General features: G+C 39.3%; 2 protein-coding genes across 4 annotated transcripts in view; both read right to left on the reverse strand.

Moving 5' to 3' along the window:
• LOC110519495 (adhesion G protein-coupled receptor E2-like) overlaps nt 1–17,861 on the reverse strand; it is a 248,464-nt gene that overhangs the window by 184,591 nt on the left and 46,012 nt on the right. The window lies entirely within an intron of this gene.
• The window catches only part of LOC110516892 (adhesion G protein-coupled receptor E2), a 20,348-nt gene continuing 2,655 nt past the window's right edge, over nt 169–17,861 (reverse strand). The window contains exons 2-5 of one of the 3 annotated variants that reach the window (XM_036939991.1): nt 15,190–15,426; nt 14,057–14,185; nt 10,812–10,933; nt 169–496 (exon numbers count right to left, since the gene is read on the reverse strand). In XM_036939991.1, coding sequence (XP_036795886.1) covers nt 344–496; nt 10,812–10,933; nt 14,057–14,185; nt 15,190–15,426 — 641 coding nt within the window. In that variant the 3' untranslated portion in view covers nt 169–343. Of the gene's footprint in view, nt 497–3,581; nt 3,896–10,811; nt 10,934–12,000; nt 12,141–14,056; nt 14,186–15,189; nt 15,427–17,861 lie in introns of those variants that run through there. The other 2 variants (XM_036939992.1, XM_036939993.1) reach the window with 2 other exon arrangements.

Here is a 17,861-nt window from a genome sequence, read left to right on the forward strand (position 1 = left end):
CTTGCCACACACATAGACACACAAACACACACACACAAACATGCCGGTGTCACCTATCAATCACACTTGCACAAACCAAACAGGGTATCCATTACAAACATTGCCGTGCTGATGTGACAACATAATATTATTTGCGTTGTCGTGGAAATTACCACCAGGGACTCAAAGTCAAACTTAAATGAATCATTCTTTATTATCAGCAAGCTGGAGAGGTTCCAACAAACTTCATGCAACATAGTACACATCAGTCAGGAGCTCTGCCGGGGCAGTCCCGTTAGTTCTCTAAAATACGGCTGTCCAAACAATTCATATAAGCATGATTTACATGATTCATTATTCATCATCAACGTTGGTTCCTGCAAGTGACTGACTGACTGATAACTAACAAGGTTTCTTCTCTCAAATCTGGGACCTTGAAACTGAGATAGTCTTTTTGGTTCACAGAACAATGTTCTGGGCGTACTGTCATTTGGTCTGAGGAGGAGGTCACAGTCACCTGCACGAACCAAGATAGAGTGAGAGGAGATGCTGTGTACAATTAAATGCTACCTCTTCAGACAGCAACATTTTCCCTCACTTTCCCTCCTTGTATTACGCTGCGATAACTATTGTTAAAATTGTTATAATTGTTCAAATGGCTTTAAAACGTCATTTTTCAAAATTAAAAGCCTGAAACCAGACAAACTATTTACTGTATGACAAATTATTACCACCAATATTCTTAATAGAAATGTCTAAGACAAATGTCAAATAGAATAACAACACACTGTTCAAACCATTTTATCAAATTGGCTTATACTCCCCCTGTAACATTGACGACCTCACTGCAGCGTTACAGGGTCAGATTTGGTAGAGGGCTAACCCTTAGGGAGAAATCCCGACCATATAGCAGAACCAATCTGGAGAGATTTTTTTTTAAGCAAGACAAAAACAAAACAAACAAAACAACATACAACAAACAAAACAAAAACCACAATTCAAACAACAACCAAGAACAACAACCACAATACACTTCTTCCCTTTTGACACATGACTCACATCGGGTTTTATTCGTCCAAAACAACAACAACACTGCCGGTTAAGTAAACAATAAACAAATCAGAAAAACAAATACAATCAAAAAACATACCTTGATAACTCCATAAGGAAATAATTGTATCCCATTTGGTAATTCAAGATATAGTAATATGGACTGGAGACAGGTTTCCCTCATTCAGGGGCAGCACTCTCTCTCTCTCTCTCTCTCACTCTCCTCCTCATGGTCTGAATCACACATAGGACTATTGATAAAACGTGTATGTGACCAATCTGATTTAATTTATAATCTTCTACCTAATTATCAGTGTTTACATCTTACATTTAAATCTCACCCAATGTCTCTAGCCTTTCTGGTGAGGGTGATTAGGCCTCACCAGAAAGTCAGAATAGAGGTCGGAGGTCATTCAACCCTAATAAGTGAGTGTTTATTTCCCCATTCTTTCCCCGTTCTTCTGTATCTTAAAAGACGTTTCAAACATTTTGTGTACAAGGTTTACACTGGGGTTTTCAGTACATTTCTTAACCTCTCTAGGGTAGGGGGCAGCATTCAGAATTTTGGATGATATGATATGATATGCATATAACTGGTAGATTTGGTAGATTTGGATAGAAAACACTCTAAAGTTTCCAAAACTGTTAATATCGTGTCTGTGAGTAAAACAGAACTGATTTGGCAGGCGAAGACCTGAGAAAAATCCATTCAGGAAGTATTTTGGGGGGGGTTTTGTAGTTTTCTATTCAATGCCATTACAGTATCCATTGATTTAGGACTCAAATTGCAGGTCCTATGCCTTCCACTAGATGTCAACAGTCGTTAGAAATCGTTTCAGGATTGTATTCTTATAAATGAGGGAGTAACACCAGTCTGAATGAGTGTACCCTACCGTGTCGCAGAGCTTTTTCATGCGCAATCCCGAGAGAGTGCATTTCTTGTTTACCTTTTATAGTGACGATGTTATTGTCCTGTTGAAATATTATAGATCATTTAGGCCAAAAACAACCTGAGGATTGAATATAAACATCGTTTGACATGTTTCTATGTACTTTACGGATACAATTTGGATTTTTTTGTCTGCCTGTTTTGACTGCATTTGAGCCTGTGGATTACTGAAGAAAACGTGCGAACAAAACTGAGGTTTTTGGATATAAAGAGACTTTATTGAACAAAATGAACATTTATTGAGTAAATGAATGTCTTCTGATTGCCACCATATGAAGATCATCAAAGGTAAGGGATTAATATTATCTCTATTTCTGAGTTTTGTAACGCTTCTGCTTGGCTGGTCACTGTTTGGATAATTTGTCAACTGGGCTATGATCTGGGCTAGGTATGTTCTGGGCTAGGTATGCTTTTGCCGAAAAGCATTTTATAAATCTGACACCGTGGTTGGATTAACAGGACAATTTCCCTTTATGCAACATTGTACAAACAAATAATGAGGGATCTTCCTTAAAGATTAACTTCTTGTTAATCCAGCCGCTGTGTCAAATTTCAAAAAGGCTTTACGGCGAAAGCATACCATGAGATTATCTGAGGATAGCGCCCCATGTAAAAAAAAAAAAACATACAATCATTACCAGCCAAGTCGAGGAGTCAGAAATAGCGATAAAATGAATCACTTACCTTTGATGATCTTCATATGGTTGCACTCACAGACTCCCAGTTACACTTACAATTAATCCTCAGGTTGTTAATTGTATTTATAATCAATAAAAAATTTAACCGGACAATACCGTTTTCAATAGAAAGGAAAAATAACAAAGAGTGCGTCAAATCAGGTCTGCAAACTTCCTCTGTCCTCTGACCAAAATTGCTTTTCACACATCGTTTTTCAAAATAAAAGCATCTAGTGGAAGCCATTGGAACTGCAATCGGATTCCTAACCCATTGGATTCTCTATTGGTATTGAGTTGAAAAACAGCGACAAGAAAACAATTCCACTTCCTAGATGTATTTTTCTCAGGTTTTCGCCTGCCATATCAGTTCTGTTATACTCATAGGCATATTATTTTAACAGTTTTGGAAACTTGAGAGTGTTTTCTATCCAAATCCACTAATTATATACATATCCTAAATTCTGGGCCTGAATAACAGGCAATTTACTTTCGGCACGCTTTTCATCCGGAGGTGAAAATACTGCCCCCTACCCACGAGAGGTTAACTACAGGGAGATAGGTATCCTAAGGGGCGGCAGTAGCCTAGTGGTTAGAGCATTGGGCCAATAACCGAATGGTTCCTAGATTGAATCCCCGGAGCCGGAAGAAAAATATATATGTTGTTCTGCCTCTGAACAAGGCAGTTGACCCACTGTTCCTAGGGAATCATGGTAAATAAAATTTTGTTTTTAATTAACTGACTTGTCCAGTTAAATAAAGGTTCAATAAAAATCAATTAAAAAACAGCCTGATCCAGGTATATTTATACTGTATATTAATTACATCATTGTCACTAACTGATAAATGCCTCAGCAAGTCTTTAAAAAGGAAATGTACACAATCTGTAATGGCTCTGTGATGCCATACGCTGGGAGACGAGAAGTAAGTACAGGGAATGAATATTTAATGGATTAACAGACATGAAAAACAGGAACAGCGTCTGGACAGGAGAAACAAAACAACATCAATGCAGACGCAGAAAATTAACTGGAGGGGGTGACAGATATAGGGTAGATAATCAATGACATGATGGAGTCCAGGTGAGTCCGATGAAGCGCTGGGGCGCGTAATGATGGTGAGAGGTGTGAGTAATGATGAGCCGTCTGGCAACCTCGAGCGTCAGAGAGGGGGAGCAGGAGCAGACGTGACCAAATCATTGGTAAACTCATCAGAAAACTTGATATTGGAATTTCCATCAAGCATGGAAGAAAGAAAATTAACATATACTAATCAGTCCTAAAAGTCTTCATCTTAATCGAGCTTATTGCATCTTGGGAAAGAAGTCTTGATAAAACCATGTGTAAACAGAATCATACTTCAGACACTTCAGATGATACAGTGTCCCCTTAAACAGAATCATATGTCAGACACTTCAGATGATACAGTGTCCCATTAAACAGAATCATACTTCAGACACTTAAGATGATACAGTGTCCCATTAAGCGGAATAGGCACCTTCTAAAGTAAACAATCCCAAAGTCCCTTTCTTGTAATCTAATCATGATGAACCTGTTGCATTGACATGCAGAACCAGTCCACAGATTGGACATACCTACTCATTCAAGGGTTTTTCTTTATTTTTACTATTTTCTACATTGTAAAATAATAGTGAAGACATCAAAACTATGAAATAACACATAAGGAATCATGTAGTAACTAAAAAAGTTTTAAACAAATCAAAATATATTTTATGTTTTAAGATTCTTCAAAGTAGCCACCCTTTGCCATGATGACAGCTTTGCACACTCATGGCATTCTCTAAACCAGCTTCACCTCGAATACTTTTCCAAAATTCTTGAAGGAGTTCCCACATATGCTGAGCACATGTTGGCTGCTTTTCCTTTACTATGCGGTCCAACTCATCCCAAACCATGTAAATTGGGTTTGAGGTCGGGTTATTGTGGAGGCCAGGTCATCGGATGCAGCACTCAGTCACTTTCCTTCTTGGTCAAATAGCCCTTACACAGCCTGGAGGTGTGTTGGGTCATTGTCCTGTTGAAAAACAAATGATAGTCCCACTAAGTGCAAACCAGATTGGATGGCGTATCACTGCATAATGCTGTGGAAGCCATGCTAGTTAAGTGTTCCTTGAATTCTAAATAAATCACAGGCCGTGTCACCAGCAAAGCACCCCACACCATTACACCTCCTCCTCCATGCTTCACGGTGGGAACCACACACGCGGAGATCATCCGTTCACCTACTCTGTGTCTCACAACGACATTGCGGTTGGAACCAAAAAAGTCAAATTTGGACTCATCAGACCAAAGGACACATTTTCATCGGTTTAATGTCTATTTCTTGTGTTTCTTGGTGCAAGCAAATCTCTTCTTATTATTGGAGTCATTTAGTAGTGGTTTCTTTGCAGTAATTTGACCATGAAGGCCTGAATCATGCAGTCTCCTCAGAACAGTTGATGTTGAGATGTGTCTGTTACTTGATCTCTGTGAAGCATTTATTTGGGCTGCAATCGCTGAGGCTGGTAACTATAATACTTATCCTCTGCAGCAGAGGTAACTCTGGGTTTTCCTTTCCTGTGGCAGTCCTCATGAGAGACAGTTAACTGTAATGAACTGATCCTCTGCAGCAGAGGTAACTCTGGGTTTTCCTTTCCTGTGGCAGTCCTCATGAGAGACAGTTAACTGTAATGAACTGATCCTCTGCAGCAGAGGTAACTCTGGGTTTTCCTTTCCCGTGGCTGTCCTCATGAGAGACAGTTAACTGTATATGAACGTATCCTCTGCAGCAGAGGTAACTCCCTGGTCTTCCTTTCCTGTGGCAGTCCTCATGAGAGACAGTTAACTGTAATGAACTGATCCTCTGCAGCAGAGGTAACTCTGGGTTTTCCTTTCCTGTGGCAGTCCTCATGAGAGACAGTTAACTGTAATGAACTGATCCTCTGCAGCAGAGGTAACTCTGGGTTTCCCTTTCCTGTGGCAGTCCTCATGAGAGACAGTTAACTGTAATGAACTGATCCTCTGCAGCAGAGGTAACTGGGTTTTCCTTTCCTGTTGCTGTCCTCATGAGAGACAGTTAACTGTAATGAACTGATCCTCTGCAGCAGAGGTAACTCTGGGTTTTCCTTTCCTGTTGCTGTCCTCATGAGAGACAGTTAACTGTAATGAACTGATCCTCTGCAGCAGAGGTAACTCTGTGTCTTCCTTTCCTGTGGCAGTCCTCATGAGAGCCAGTTTCATCATAGTGCTTGATGTTTGTTGCGACTGCACATGATGAAACTTTTAAAGTTCTTGAAATGTTCCACATTGACTGACCTTCATGGCTTAAAGTAGTGATGGACTGATGTTTCTCTTTGCTTATTTGAGCTGTTCTTGCCATAATGTTGACTTGGTCTTTTACCAAATGGGGCTATATTCTGTATACCACCCCTGCCTCCTCAAATTAACTTTTAACAAAACAAACCTGTTCATTGAAATGCATTTCAGGTGAGTACCTCATGAAGCTGTTTGAGAGAATGCAAAGAGTGTGCAAAGCTGTCATCAACGCAAGGGAGGCTAATTAGATTATTTAAAATGTGTTTTACACTTTTTTGGTTACTACATGATTCCATATGTGTTATTTGATAGTAGAACATAGTTCAAATAAAGAAAACCCTTGAATGAGTAGGCGTGTCCAAACTTTTGACTTGTACTGTCTACCCTTTCTGTCCCAAATGTCCCTTACAGCCTGTTTGAGTTCAGTGAGTTCTGTTCATTTTCACTGGCAGCTTATCTATTTGTCCACAGGAAGCTTATCTTTAACCCAAACAACAGATGGCAGCCTCTAATATGAAATGAGTCTCAATTCCTCTTTTCCTCATGTGACCTTGTATTCAAAAACACTTCAAAATACTAAGACACCACATTATTAAAGTGCTCTCTGAAAGTCACTAATAACATATTACATTAACAAATCTCTAGTAACTCAGTATAATATTCATACATTGTTACATCATCACATCTCTAGTAACACATTATATTCTACATACATTGTTACATCATCACATCTCTAGAACCTCAGTATAATATTCATACATTGTTACATTATCAAATCTCTAGTAACACATTATACTCTACATACATTGTTACATCATCACATCTCTAGTAACTCAGTATAATATTCATACATTGTTACATTATCAAATCTCTAGTAACACATTATACTCTACATACATTGTTACATCATCACATCTCTAGTAACCCAGTATACTCTACATACATTGTTACATCATCACATCTCTAGTAACACATTATACTCTACATACATTGTTACATCATCACATCTCTAGTAAACACATTAGACTCTACATACATTGTTACATCATCACATCTCTAGTAACTCAGTATAATATTCATACATTGTTACATTATCAAATCTCTAGTAACACATTATACTCTACATACATTGTTACATCATCACATCTCTAGTAACCCAGTATACTCTACATACATTGTTACATCATCACATCTCTAGTAACACATTATACTCTACATACATTGTTACATCATCACATCTCTAGTAACCCATTATACTCTACATAAATTGTTACATTATCAAATCTCTAGTAACACATTATACTCTACATACATTGTTACATCATCACATCTCTAGTAACCCATTATACTCTACATACATTGTTACATTATCAAATCTCTAGTAACACATTATACTCTACATACATTGTTACATCATCACATCTCTAGTAACCCATTATACTCTACATACATTGTTACATTATCACATCTCTAGTAACACATTATACTCTACATACATTGTTACATCATCACATCTCTAGTAACTCAGTATAATATTTATACATTGTTCCATCATCACATCTCTAGTAACACATTATACTCTACATACATTGTTACATCATCACATCTCTAGTAACCCATTATACTCTACATATATTGTTACATCATCACATCTCTAGTAACACATTATACTCCACATACATTGTTACATCATCACATCTCTAGTAACTCAGTATAATATTCATACATTGTTACATCATCACATCTCTAGTAACCCATTATACTCTACGTACATTGTTACATCATCACATCTCTAGTAACACATTATACTCTACATACATTGTTACATCATCACATCTCTAGTAACCCATTATACTCTACGTACATTGTTACATCATCACATCTCTAGTAACACATTATACTCTACATACATTGTTACATCATCACATCTCTAGTAACACATTATACTCTACATACATTGTTACATCATCACATCTCAACTAACACATTATACTCTACATACATTGTTACATAATCACATCTCTAGTAACACATTATACTCTACATACATTGTTACATCATCACATCTCTAGTAACACATTATACTCTACATACATTGTTACATCATCACATCTCTAGTAACCCATTATACTCTACATACATTGTAACATCATCACATCTCTAGTAACACATTATACTCCACATACAGTTACATCATCACATCTCTAGTAACACAGTATACTCTACATACATTGTTACATCATCACATCTCTAGTAACCCATTATACTCTACATACATTGTTACATTATCAAATCTCTAGTAACACATTATACTCTACATACATTGTTACATCATCACATCTCTAGTAACCCATTATACTACATACATTGTTACATCATCACATCTCTAGTAACCCATTATACTACATACATTGTTACATCATCACATCTCTAGTAACCCATTATACTCTACATACATTGTTACATCATCACATCTCTAGTAACCCATTATACTACATACATTGTTACATCATCACATCTCTACTAACACATTATACTCTACATACATTGTAACATCATCACATCTCTAGTAACACATTATACTCCACATACATTGTTACATCATCACATCTCTAGTAACACATTATACTCTACATACATTGTTACATCATCACATCTCTAGTAACCCATTATACTCTACGTACATTGTTACATCATCACATCTCTAGTAACACATTATACTCTACATACATTGTTACATCATCACATCTCTAGTAACACATTATACTCTACATACATTGTTACATCATCACATCTCTACTAACACATTATACTCTACATACATTGTTACATAATCACATCTCTAGTAACACATTATACTCTACATACATTGTTACATCATCACATCTCTACTAACACATTATACTCTACATACATTGTTACATCATCACATCTCTAGTAACCCATTATACTCTACATACATTGTTACATCTCTAGTAACACATTATACTCTACATACATTGTTACATCATCACATCTCTAGTACCTCAGTATAATATTCATACAGTATATTTGGTAATAGTACTCTCTCCTTTCATATCTTCACATCATGCAGAATCCATATATAATGTTAAAAACTCAGCTCACAAATTGGTTGGGGCATTCATTCAGATACTCACCTCTTTCACACTGAGGCTAGTTCCCTGAAAGCTCTCATTCACTCAGTACAAATAATATCTCTTATTATTCAAAATTCAATACTTCAACTTACCAATTATTTTCCAAATATCAATCTGTTATTATCCACATTTCAATCTCTTAATATCCAAATTTCAATCATCTTAAAACCAGTTGAGTCTATGGGGGCGCTATTTCATTATTGGAAAAAAAAAACGTGCCCGTTTTAAGCGCAATATTTTGTCACGAAAAGATGCTCGACTATGCATATAATGCATACAGCTTTGGAAAGAAAACAGTCTGACATTTCCAAAACTGCAAAGATGTTATCTGTGAGTGCCACAGAACTCATGCTACAGGCGAAACCAAGATGAAACTTCAAATAGGAAATTAGCAGAATTTCTGAAGCTCTGTTTTCCATTGTCTCCTTATATGGCTGTGAATGCACCACGAACGAGCCTGCCCTTTCTGTCGTTTCTTCAAGATGTCTGCAGCATTGTGACGTATTTGTAGGCATATCATTGGAAGATTGGCCATAAGAGACTACATTTTCCAGGGGTCCGCCCGCTGTCCTTTGTCTAAATTGGTGCGTAATCTTCAGGTGCGGGCATTTTCTCCTGGGATTCAGGAGAGAAAGCACACTTCCACGAACGATATATCATCGAAGAGATATGTGAAAAACACCTTGAGGATTGGTTCTAAACAACGTTTGCCATGTTTCAGTCGATATTATGGAGTTAATTTGGAAAAAAGTTTGGCGTTTTGATGACTGGATTTTCGTTTTTTTTTGGTAGCCAAACGTGACGCACCAAACGGAGCGATTTCTCCTAAACAAATAATCTTTCAGGAAAAACTGAACATTTGCTATCTAACAGAGTCTCCTCATTGAAAACATCTGAAGTTCTTCAAAGGTAAATTATTTTATTTGAATGCTTTTCTGGTTTTCGTGAAAATGTTGCCTGCTGAATGCTAACGCTAACGCTGACGCTAAATGCTACACTAGCTAGCTACTGTTACACAAATGATTGTTTTCCTATGGTTGAGAAGCATATTTTGAAAATCTGAGATGACAGTGTTGTTAACAAAAGGCTAAGCTTGAGAGCTAGCATATTTATTTCATTTCATTTGCGATTTTCATGAATAGTTGCGTTATGGTAATGAGCTTGAGGCTGTATTCACGATCCCGGATCCGGGATGGCTAAGTGCTAGAGGTTAACCTGTCATTTCAACACTCACATCCACATTCACTTAGTACTATTCCCCAACACACCCAGTAATCACCATGGTTACTCCTTATGCATCTTCAACCATTCTCTTGTCGTTACCTTCTTCTGCGGTTCCTCTACAGTCTCTATAGTCTCTTTGGTATCTTTAGTCCCTCAGTATCGATAGTCTCAATAGTCTATATAGACATAAATGCTTCGGTCTCTGTGGTTGCCAGAGTAGCTATTGTCCCTATAGTCTCTATAGTATCAATTGTCACTATAGAATCTTTAGTCCCTTTAGAATCCATAGTCTCAATAGTCTTTAAAGTCACAAATGTTATAGTCTCTATGGACTCTATAAAGTCTTTCCATACCTACATATGTACAGTATGTAGTGATGTCTCAAGCTAAAGCAGTTAATCAATCAATTAATCAAGAGAAGTCACACATACACACACACAAGGATGCCCTCTTGTGGACTCACCTTCAAAGAGTGATTAGAGAATCTGAACCCAGGTTGACACTGGCAGTGGTAGCTCCCGAAGGTGTTGAGGCAACTGGCGTTGCTGCCACAAACCTGAGGTGTCTCCTGGCACTCATCGAGGTCTGAAGAGAGAAGGAAACATGTTGATAGGGCAGTGACTCCCTATTCCTCTCCTCCAGTGACTCCATAACCTCTCCTTCAGTGATTCCCTAACCTCTCCTCCAGTGACTCCCTAACCTCTCTTCCAGTGATTCCCTAACCTCTCCTCCAGTGATTCCCTAACCTCTCCTCCAGTGACTCCCTATTCTGTCCTCAAGTAACTCCCTAACCTCTTCTCCAGTGACTCACTAACCTCTCCTCCAGGAAATCCCTAACCTCTCATCCTGTGACTCCCTAACCTCTCTTCACGTGACTCCCTAACCTCTCCTCCAGTGATTCCCTAACCTCTCCTCCAGTAAATCCATAACCTCTCCTCCAGTGACTCTCTAACCGCTCCTCCAGTGACTACCTACCCTCTCCTCCAGTGACTCCATAACCTCTCCTCCAGTAAATCCATAACCTCTCCTCCAGTGACTCTCTAACCTCTCCTCCAGTGATCCCCTAACCTCTCCTCCAGTGACTCCCTAATCTTCCCTCCAGTGATTCCCTAAACTCTCCTCCAGTGACTCCCTAATCTTCCCTCCAGTGATTCCCTAAACTCTCCTCCAGTGATTCCCTAACCTCTCCTCCAATGACTCCCTAACCTCTCTTCCAGTGATTCCCAAACCTCTCCTCCAGTGACTCCCTAACCTCTCCTCCAGTGACTCCCTAACCTCTCTTCCAGTGACTCCCTAACCTCTCCTCCAGGGATTCCCTAACCTCTCCTCCAGTGATTCCCTAACCTCTCCTCCAGTGATTCCCTAACCTCTCCTCCAGTGATTCCCTAACCTCTCCTCCAGTGATTCCCTAACCTCTCCTCCAGTGATTCCCTAACCTCTCCACGTAGTTGATGTATTCCACAACTAATGCAGCTGATTTAACAAATATGGCACAGAACAGAGAAGATAATGCAAAGTAATGTTTTGTTTCCTTGACATGTAGGATTCACACATACAGACACGCACACAAACATGCACACAAACACGCACACTCACACAAACACGCACACTCACACAGACAATCTGAACTGAGACCTGAGCCTCTCACACGGCTGTTGCTGTTTCTTCTACATGAATATGTAAATACACATAATCACATTGACACAACTTACAAATAATAATATCATGGTGTTTGTACAGTTGGTGATAACGGGGCATTCATAGCTGTTGCTGTCGCTACACTCATTGATGTCTACAAGAGGACCAGAGATAAATACAGAGATAATGAGAGAAAGAAAGAGAGAGACAGAGACAAAGAGAGAGGGTAAGAGAGAGAGAATGGGGGGAGAGGGAGATAGGAAGAGAGATATAGGGAGAGAGGGGGGAGAGAGAGAGAGAGAGAGAGAGAGAGAGCGAAGGGGTGTAGGAAATAGGGTTCACTCATTCACAAATATACACAGTACAGTGCCTTGCGAAAGTATTCGGCCCCTTTGAACTTTGCGACCTTTTGCCACATTTCAGGCTTCAAACATAAAGATATAAAACTGTATTTTTTTGTGAAGAATCAACAACAAGTGGGACACAATCATGAAGTGGAACGACATTTATTGGATATTTCAAACTTTTTTAACAAATCAAAAACTGAAAAATTGGGCGTGCAAAATTATTCAGCCCCTTTACTTTCAGTGCAGCAAACTCTCTCCAGAAGTTCAGTGAGGATCTCTGAATGATCCAATGTTGACCTAAATGACTAATGATGATAAATACAATCCACCTGTGTGTAATCAAGTCTCCGTATAAATGCACCTGCACTGTGATAGTCTCAGAGGTCCGTTAAAAGCGCAGAGAGCATCATGAAGAACAAGGAACACACCAGGCAGGTCCGGGATACTGTTGTGAAGAAGTTTAAAGCCGGATTTGGATACAAAAATATTTCCCAAGCTTTAAACATCCCAAGGAGCACTGTGCAAGCGATAATATTGAAATGGAAGGAGTATCAGACCACTGCAAATCTATCAAGACCTGGCCGTCCCTCTAAACTTTCAGCTCATACAAGGAGAAGACTGATCAGAGATGCAGCCAAGAGGCCCATGATCACTCTGGATGAACTGCAGAGATCTACAGCTGTGGTGGGAGACTCTGTCCATAGGACAACAATCAGTCATTAATTGCACAAATCTGGCCTTTATGGAAGAGTGGCAAGAAGAAAGCCATTTCTTAAAGATATCCATAAAAAGTGTTGTTTAAAGTTTGCCACAAGCCACCTGGGAGACACACCAAACATGTGGAAGAAGGTGCTCTGGTCAGATGAAACCAAAATTGAACTTTTTGGCAACAATGCAAAACGTTATGTTTGGCGTAAAAGCAACACAGCTGAACACACCATCCCCACTGTCAAACATGGTGGTGGCAGCATCATGGTTTGGGCCTGCTTTTCTTCAGCAGGGACAGGGAAGATGGTTAAAATTGATGGGAAGATGGATGGAGCCAAATACAGGACCATTCTGGAAGAAAACCTGATGGAGTCTGCAAAAGACCTGAGACTGGGACGGAGATTTGTCTTCCAACAAGACAATGATCCAAAACATAAAGCAAAATCTACAATGGAATGGTTCAAAAATAAACATATCCAGGTGTTAGAATGGCCAAGTCAAAGTCCAGACCTGAATCCAATCGAGAATCTGTGGAAAGAACTGAAAACTGCTGTTCACAAATGCTCTCCATCCAACCCCACTGAGCTCGAGCTGTTTTGCAAGGAGGAATGGGAAAAAATTTCAGTCTCTCAATGTGCAAAACTGATAGAGATATACCCCAAGTGACTTACAGCTGTAATCGCAGCAAAAGGTGGCGCTACAAAGTATTAACTTAAGGGGGCTGAATAATTTTGCACGCCCAATTGTTCAGTTTTTGATTTGTTAAAAAAGTTTGAAATATCCAATAAATGTCGTTCCACTTCATGATTGTGTCCCACTTGTTGTTGATTCTTCACAAAAAAATACAGTTTTATATCTTTATGTTTGAAGCCTGAAATGTGGCAAAAGGTCGCAAAGTTCAAGGGGGCCGAATACTTTCGCAAGGCACTGTATGTAGTGATGTTTCCAGCTGAAGCAGTCAATCAATCATTCAAGAGAAGACACACATGCAATGATGCCCTCCTGTTGGACTAACCTTCACAGTGCCCAGTATAAGCAGAGAATCTGAAACCAGGTTGGCATTGGCAGTTGAAGCTCCCGATGGTGTTGAGGCAAATGGAGTTGCTGGTACAAACCTGCAGTTTCCCCTGACACTCATCGAGGTCTGTAGAGAGATGGAAACATGGTGATAGCGCAGTGAATCCCTAACCTCTCCTCCAGTGATTCCATAATCTCTCCTCTAGTGATAACCTCTCCTCCAGTGATTCCATAATCTCTCCTCCAGTGATTCCATAATCTCTCCTCCAGTGATTCCCTAACCTCTCCTCTAGTGAATCCTTAACCTCTCTTCCAGTGATTCCCTAACCTCTCTTCCAGTGATTCCCTAACCTCTCCTCCAGTGATTCCCTAATCTCTCCTCCAGTGATTCCCTAACCTCTCCTCCAGTGAATCCTTAACCTCTCTTCCAGTGATTCCCTAACCTCTCTTCCAGTGATTCCCTAACCTCTCCTCCAGTGATTCCATAATCTCTCCTCCAGTGATTCCCTAACCTCTCCTCCAGTGAATCCCTAACCTCTCTTCCAGTGATTCCCTAACCTCTCTTCCAGTGATTCCCTAACCTCTCCTCCAGTGATTCCCTAACCTCTCCTCCAGTGATTCCATAACCTTTCCTCCAGTGAATCCCTAACCTCTCTTCCAGTGATTCCCTAACCTCTCTTCCAGTGATTCCCTAACCTCTCATCCAGTGATTCCCTAACCTCTCCTCCAGTGATTCCCTAATCTCTCCTCCAATGATTCCCTAACCTCTCCTCCAGTGATTCCCTAACCTCTCCCCCAGTGATTACCTAACCTCTCCCCAGTGATTACCTAACCTCTCCCCCAGTGATTCCCTAATCTCTCCTCCAGTGACTCCCTAACCCCTCCTCCAGTGATTCCCTAATCTCTCCTGCAGGACCTCAAAACAGTGTGTATTCTAGAACTAACACAGCTAATTTAACACAATTTAGATAGAATAATATCATTATCCACCCACTCCCCGCACACCCACACACAGTTGATGATCATTAACATGGTCTACACACTCTCAGTCCTGCACAGATAAGACCAAGTAATGGTTTGTTCCCTTGACATGTAACATTCACGTACACACACACACACTATAATCCTCACCCTTACACTCCCCAGTGAGAGCAGTAAACTGGAAAGTTGTTGTGGATCTGAACCCAGGTAGACACTGACAGTAGAAGCTCCCCTGTGTGTTGTAACATGCGGCATTACTTCCACAGGGTGGGTTACTGTCCCACTCTTTACACTCATCTATATCAACACACAGTGTTCTCCCTTTGGCTATGAAGCCCCCGGGACAATCTCTGGCCTCTAGGTTCCCCAGCAGACTGAAATTAAGACCTGTGAGGAGAAAGGAGAGAGAGAGAGAGAGAGAGAGGTCATGAGCTGATGGGATCTTGCATTTTTCAGCATGTTCATAAAAAAAACATGGATTTAGAGTTAGATAAACTTGGATTTTTTTTTGTCAGTAACATATACAGGATGCTACCCTCTACAACATAACCTTCACTTCAAATCAAAACTCAAAACCTACAACCTGATTTTGGATGCAATTACAGAATTACCTGGAAGGTTCACAACTACCAAGGATTATTATTCCAAAGCTATACAGCAAATGCTCTGGAAACAACAGAAACCTGAAAGGACCATCCAACCTGGAACTGAGTGATTAATGTTTAGTCTGAAGCTATATTTTATTTCCAAAAGCCAAGAAGAAAAATACATGACATTACTTTATAAGGACTGAGTGCTAAATGAAGGCTGCCAAGCTTGATACAGCTTCAACTAGCAGTGACGTGTCAAGTGAGAGGTGTCCAAGCTCTTTAGCCCAACAATGGCAGGAGAGTCGCACAGTCTACTCCTACCAAGTGGAGAGGCCGTAGAAGCTGCCTCCCGCTGTTCAGAGGGTAATTAAAATACAGTACCCTGTGTATGTAAAAAATGATACGGCAAGAAAAGAGTACAAAATGAAGCTCCTCATTGAAAATCAAAAGACACTTTTTGTTGGCTAGTATGAAAACAGGAACATCAGTAACCTCATCTTCCACACAGACCATCCCCATGGCACAGTGCTATATTAACACACTACCCCTCTGTTAAGTGTTACTGAGGGGTGGAAACTCAGGATACTAGACAACGGGAACATCAGTAACCTCATCTTCCACACAGACCAACCCATGGCGCAGTGCTATATTAACACACTACCCCTCTGTTAAGAGGTAATACCATAACATCCATAACATAACTACCTGAACATAGTACTACATCCATAACACAACTACCTGAACATAGTACTACATCCACAACATCCATAACACAACTACCTGAACATAGTACTACATCCATAACATCCATAACATAACTACCTGAACATAGTACTACATCCATAACATAACTACCTGAACATAGTACTACATCCATAACATCCATAACACAACTACCTGAACATAGTACTACATCCATAACACAACTACCTGAACATAGAACTACATCCATAACATCCATAACACAACTACCTGAACATAGTACTACATCCATAACACAACTACCTGAACATAGTACTACATCCATAACACAACTACCTGAACATAGTACTACATCCATAACACAACTACCTGAACATAGAACTACATCCATAACATCAATAACATAACTACCTGAACATAGTACTACATCCATAACATCCATAACATAACTACCTGAACATAGTACTACATCCATAACACAACTACCTGAACATAGTACTACATCCATAACATAACTACCTGAACATAGTACTACATCCATAACACAACTACCTGAACATAGTACTACATCCATAACACAACTACCTGAACATAGAACTACATCCATAACACAACTACCTGAACATAGTACTACATCCATAACATAACTACCTGAACATAGTACTACATCCATAACATAACTACCTGAACATAGTATTACATCCATAACATACATAACACAACTACCTGAACATAGAACTACATCCATAACATAACTACCTGAACATAGTACTACATCCATAACATACATAACACAACTACCTGAACATAGAACTACATCCATAACATAACTACCTGAACATAGTACTACATCCATAACACAACTACCTGAACATAGTACTACATCCATAACACAACTACCTGAACATAGTACTACATCCATAACACAACTACCTGAACATAGAACTACATCCATAACATCCATAACACAACTACCTGAACATAGTACTACATCCATAACACAACTACCTGAACATAGTACTACATCCATAACACAACTACCTGAACATAGTACTACATCCATAACACAACTACCTGAACATAGTACTACATCCATAACACAACTACCTGAACATAGAACTACATCCATAACATCCATAATACAACTACCTGAACATAGTACTACATCCATAACACAACTACCTGAACATAGAACTACATCCATAACATCCATAACACAACTACCTGAACATAGAACTACATCCATAACATCCATAACACAACTACCTGAACATAGTACTACATCCATAACATAACTACCTGAACATAGTACTACATCCATAACATCCATAGCACAACTACCTGAACATAGTACTACATCCTTAACATCCATAACACAACTACCTGAACATAGAACTACATCCTTAACATCCATAACACAACTACCTGAACATAGAACTACATCCTTAACATCCATAACACAACTACCTGAACATAGTACTACATCCTTAACATCCATAACACAACTACCTGAACATAGTACTACATCCA

Source organism: Oncorhynchus mykiss, chromosome 13, assembly GCF_013265735.2.
Source record: "Oncorhynchus mykiss isolate Arlee chromosome 13, USDA_OmykA_1.1, whole genome shotgun sequence".
Taxonomy (NCBI): Eukaryota; Metazoa; Chordata; class Actinopteri; order Salmoniformes; family Salmonidae; genus Oncorhynchus; species Oncorhynchus mykiss.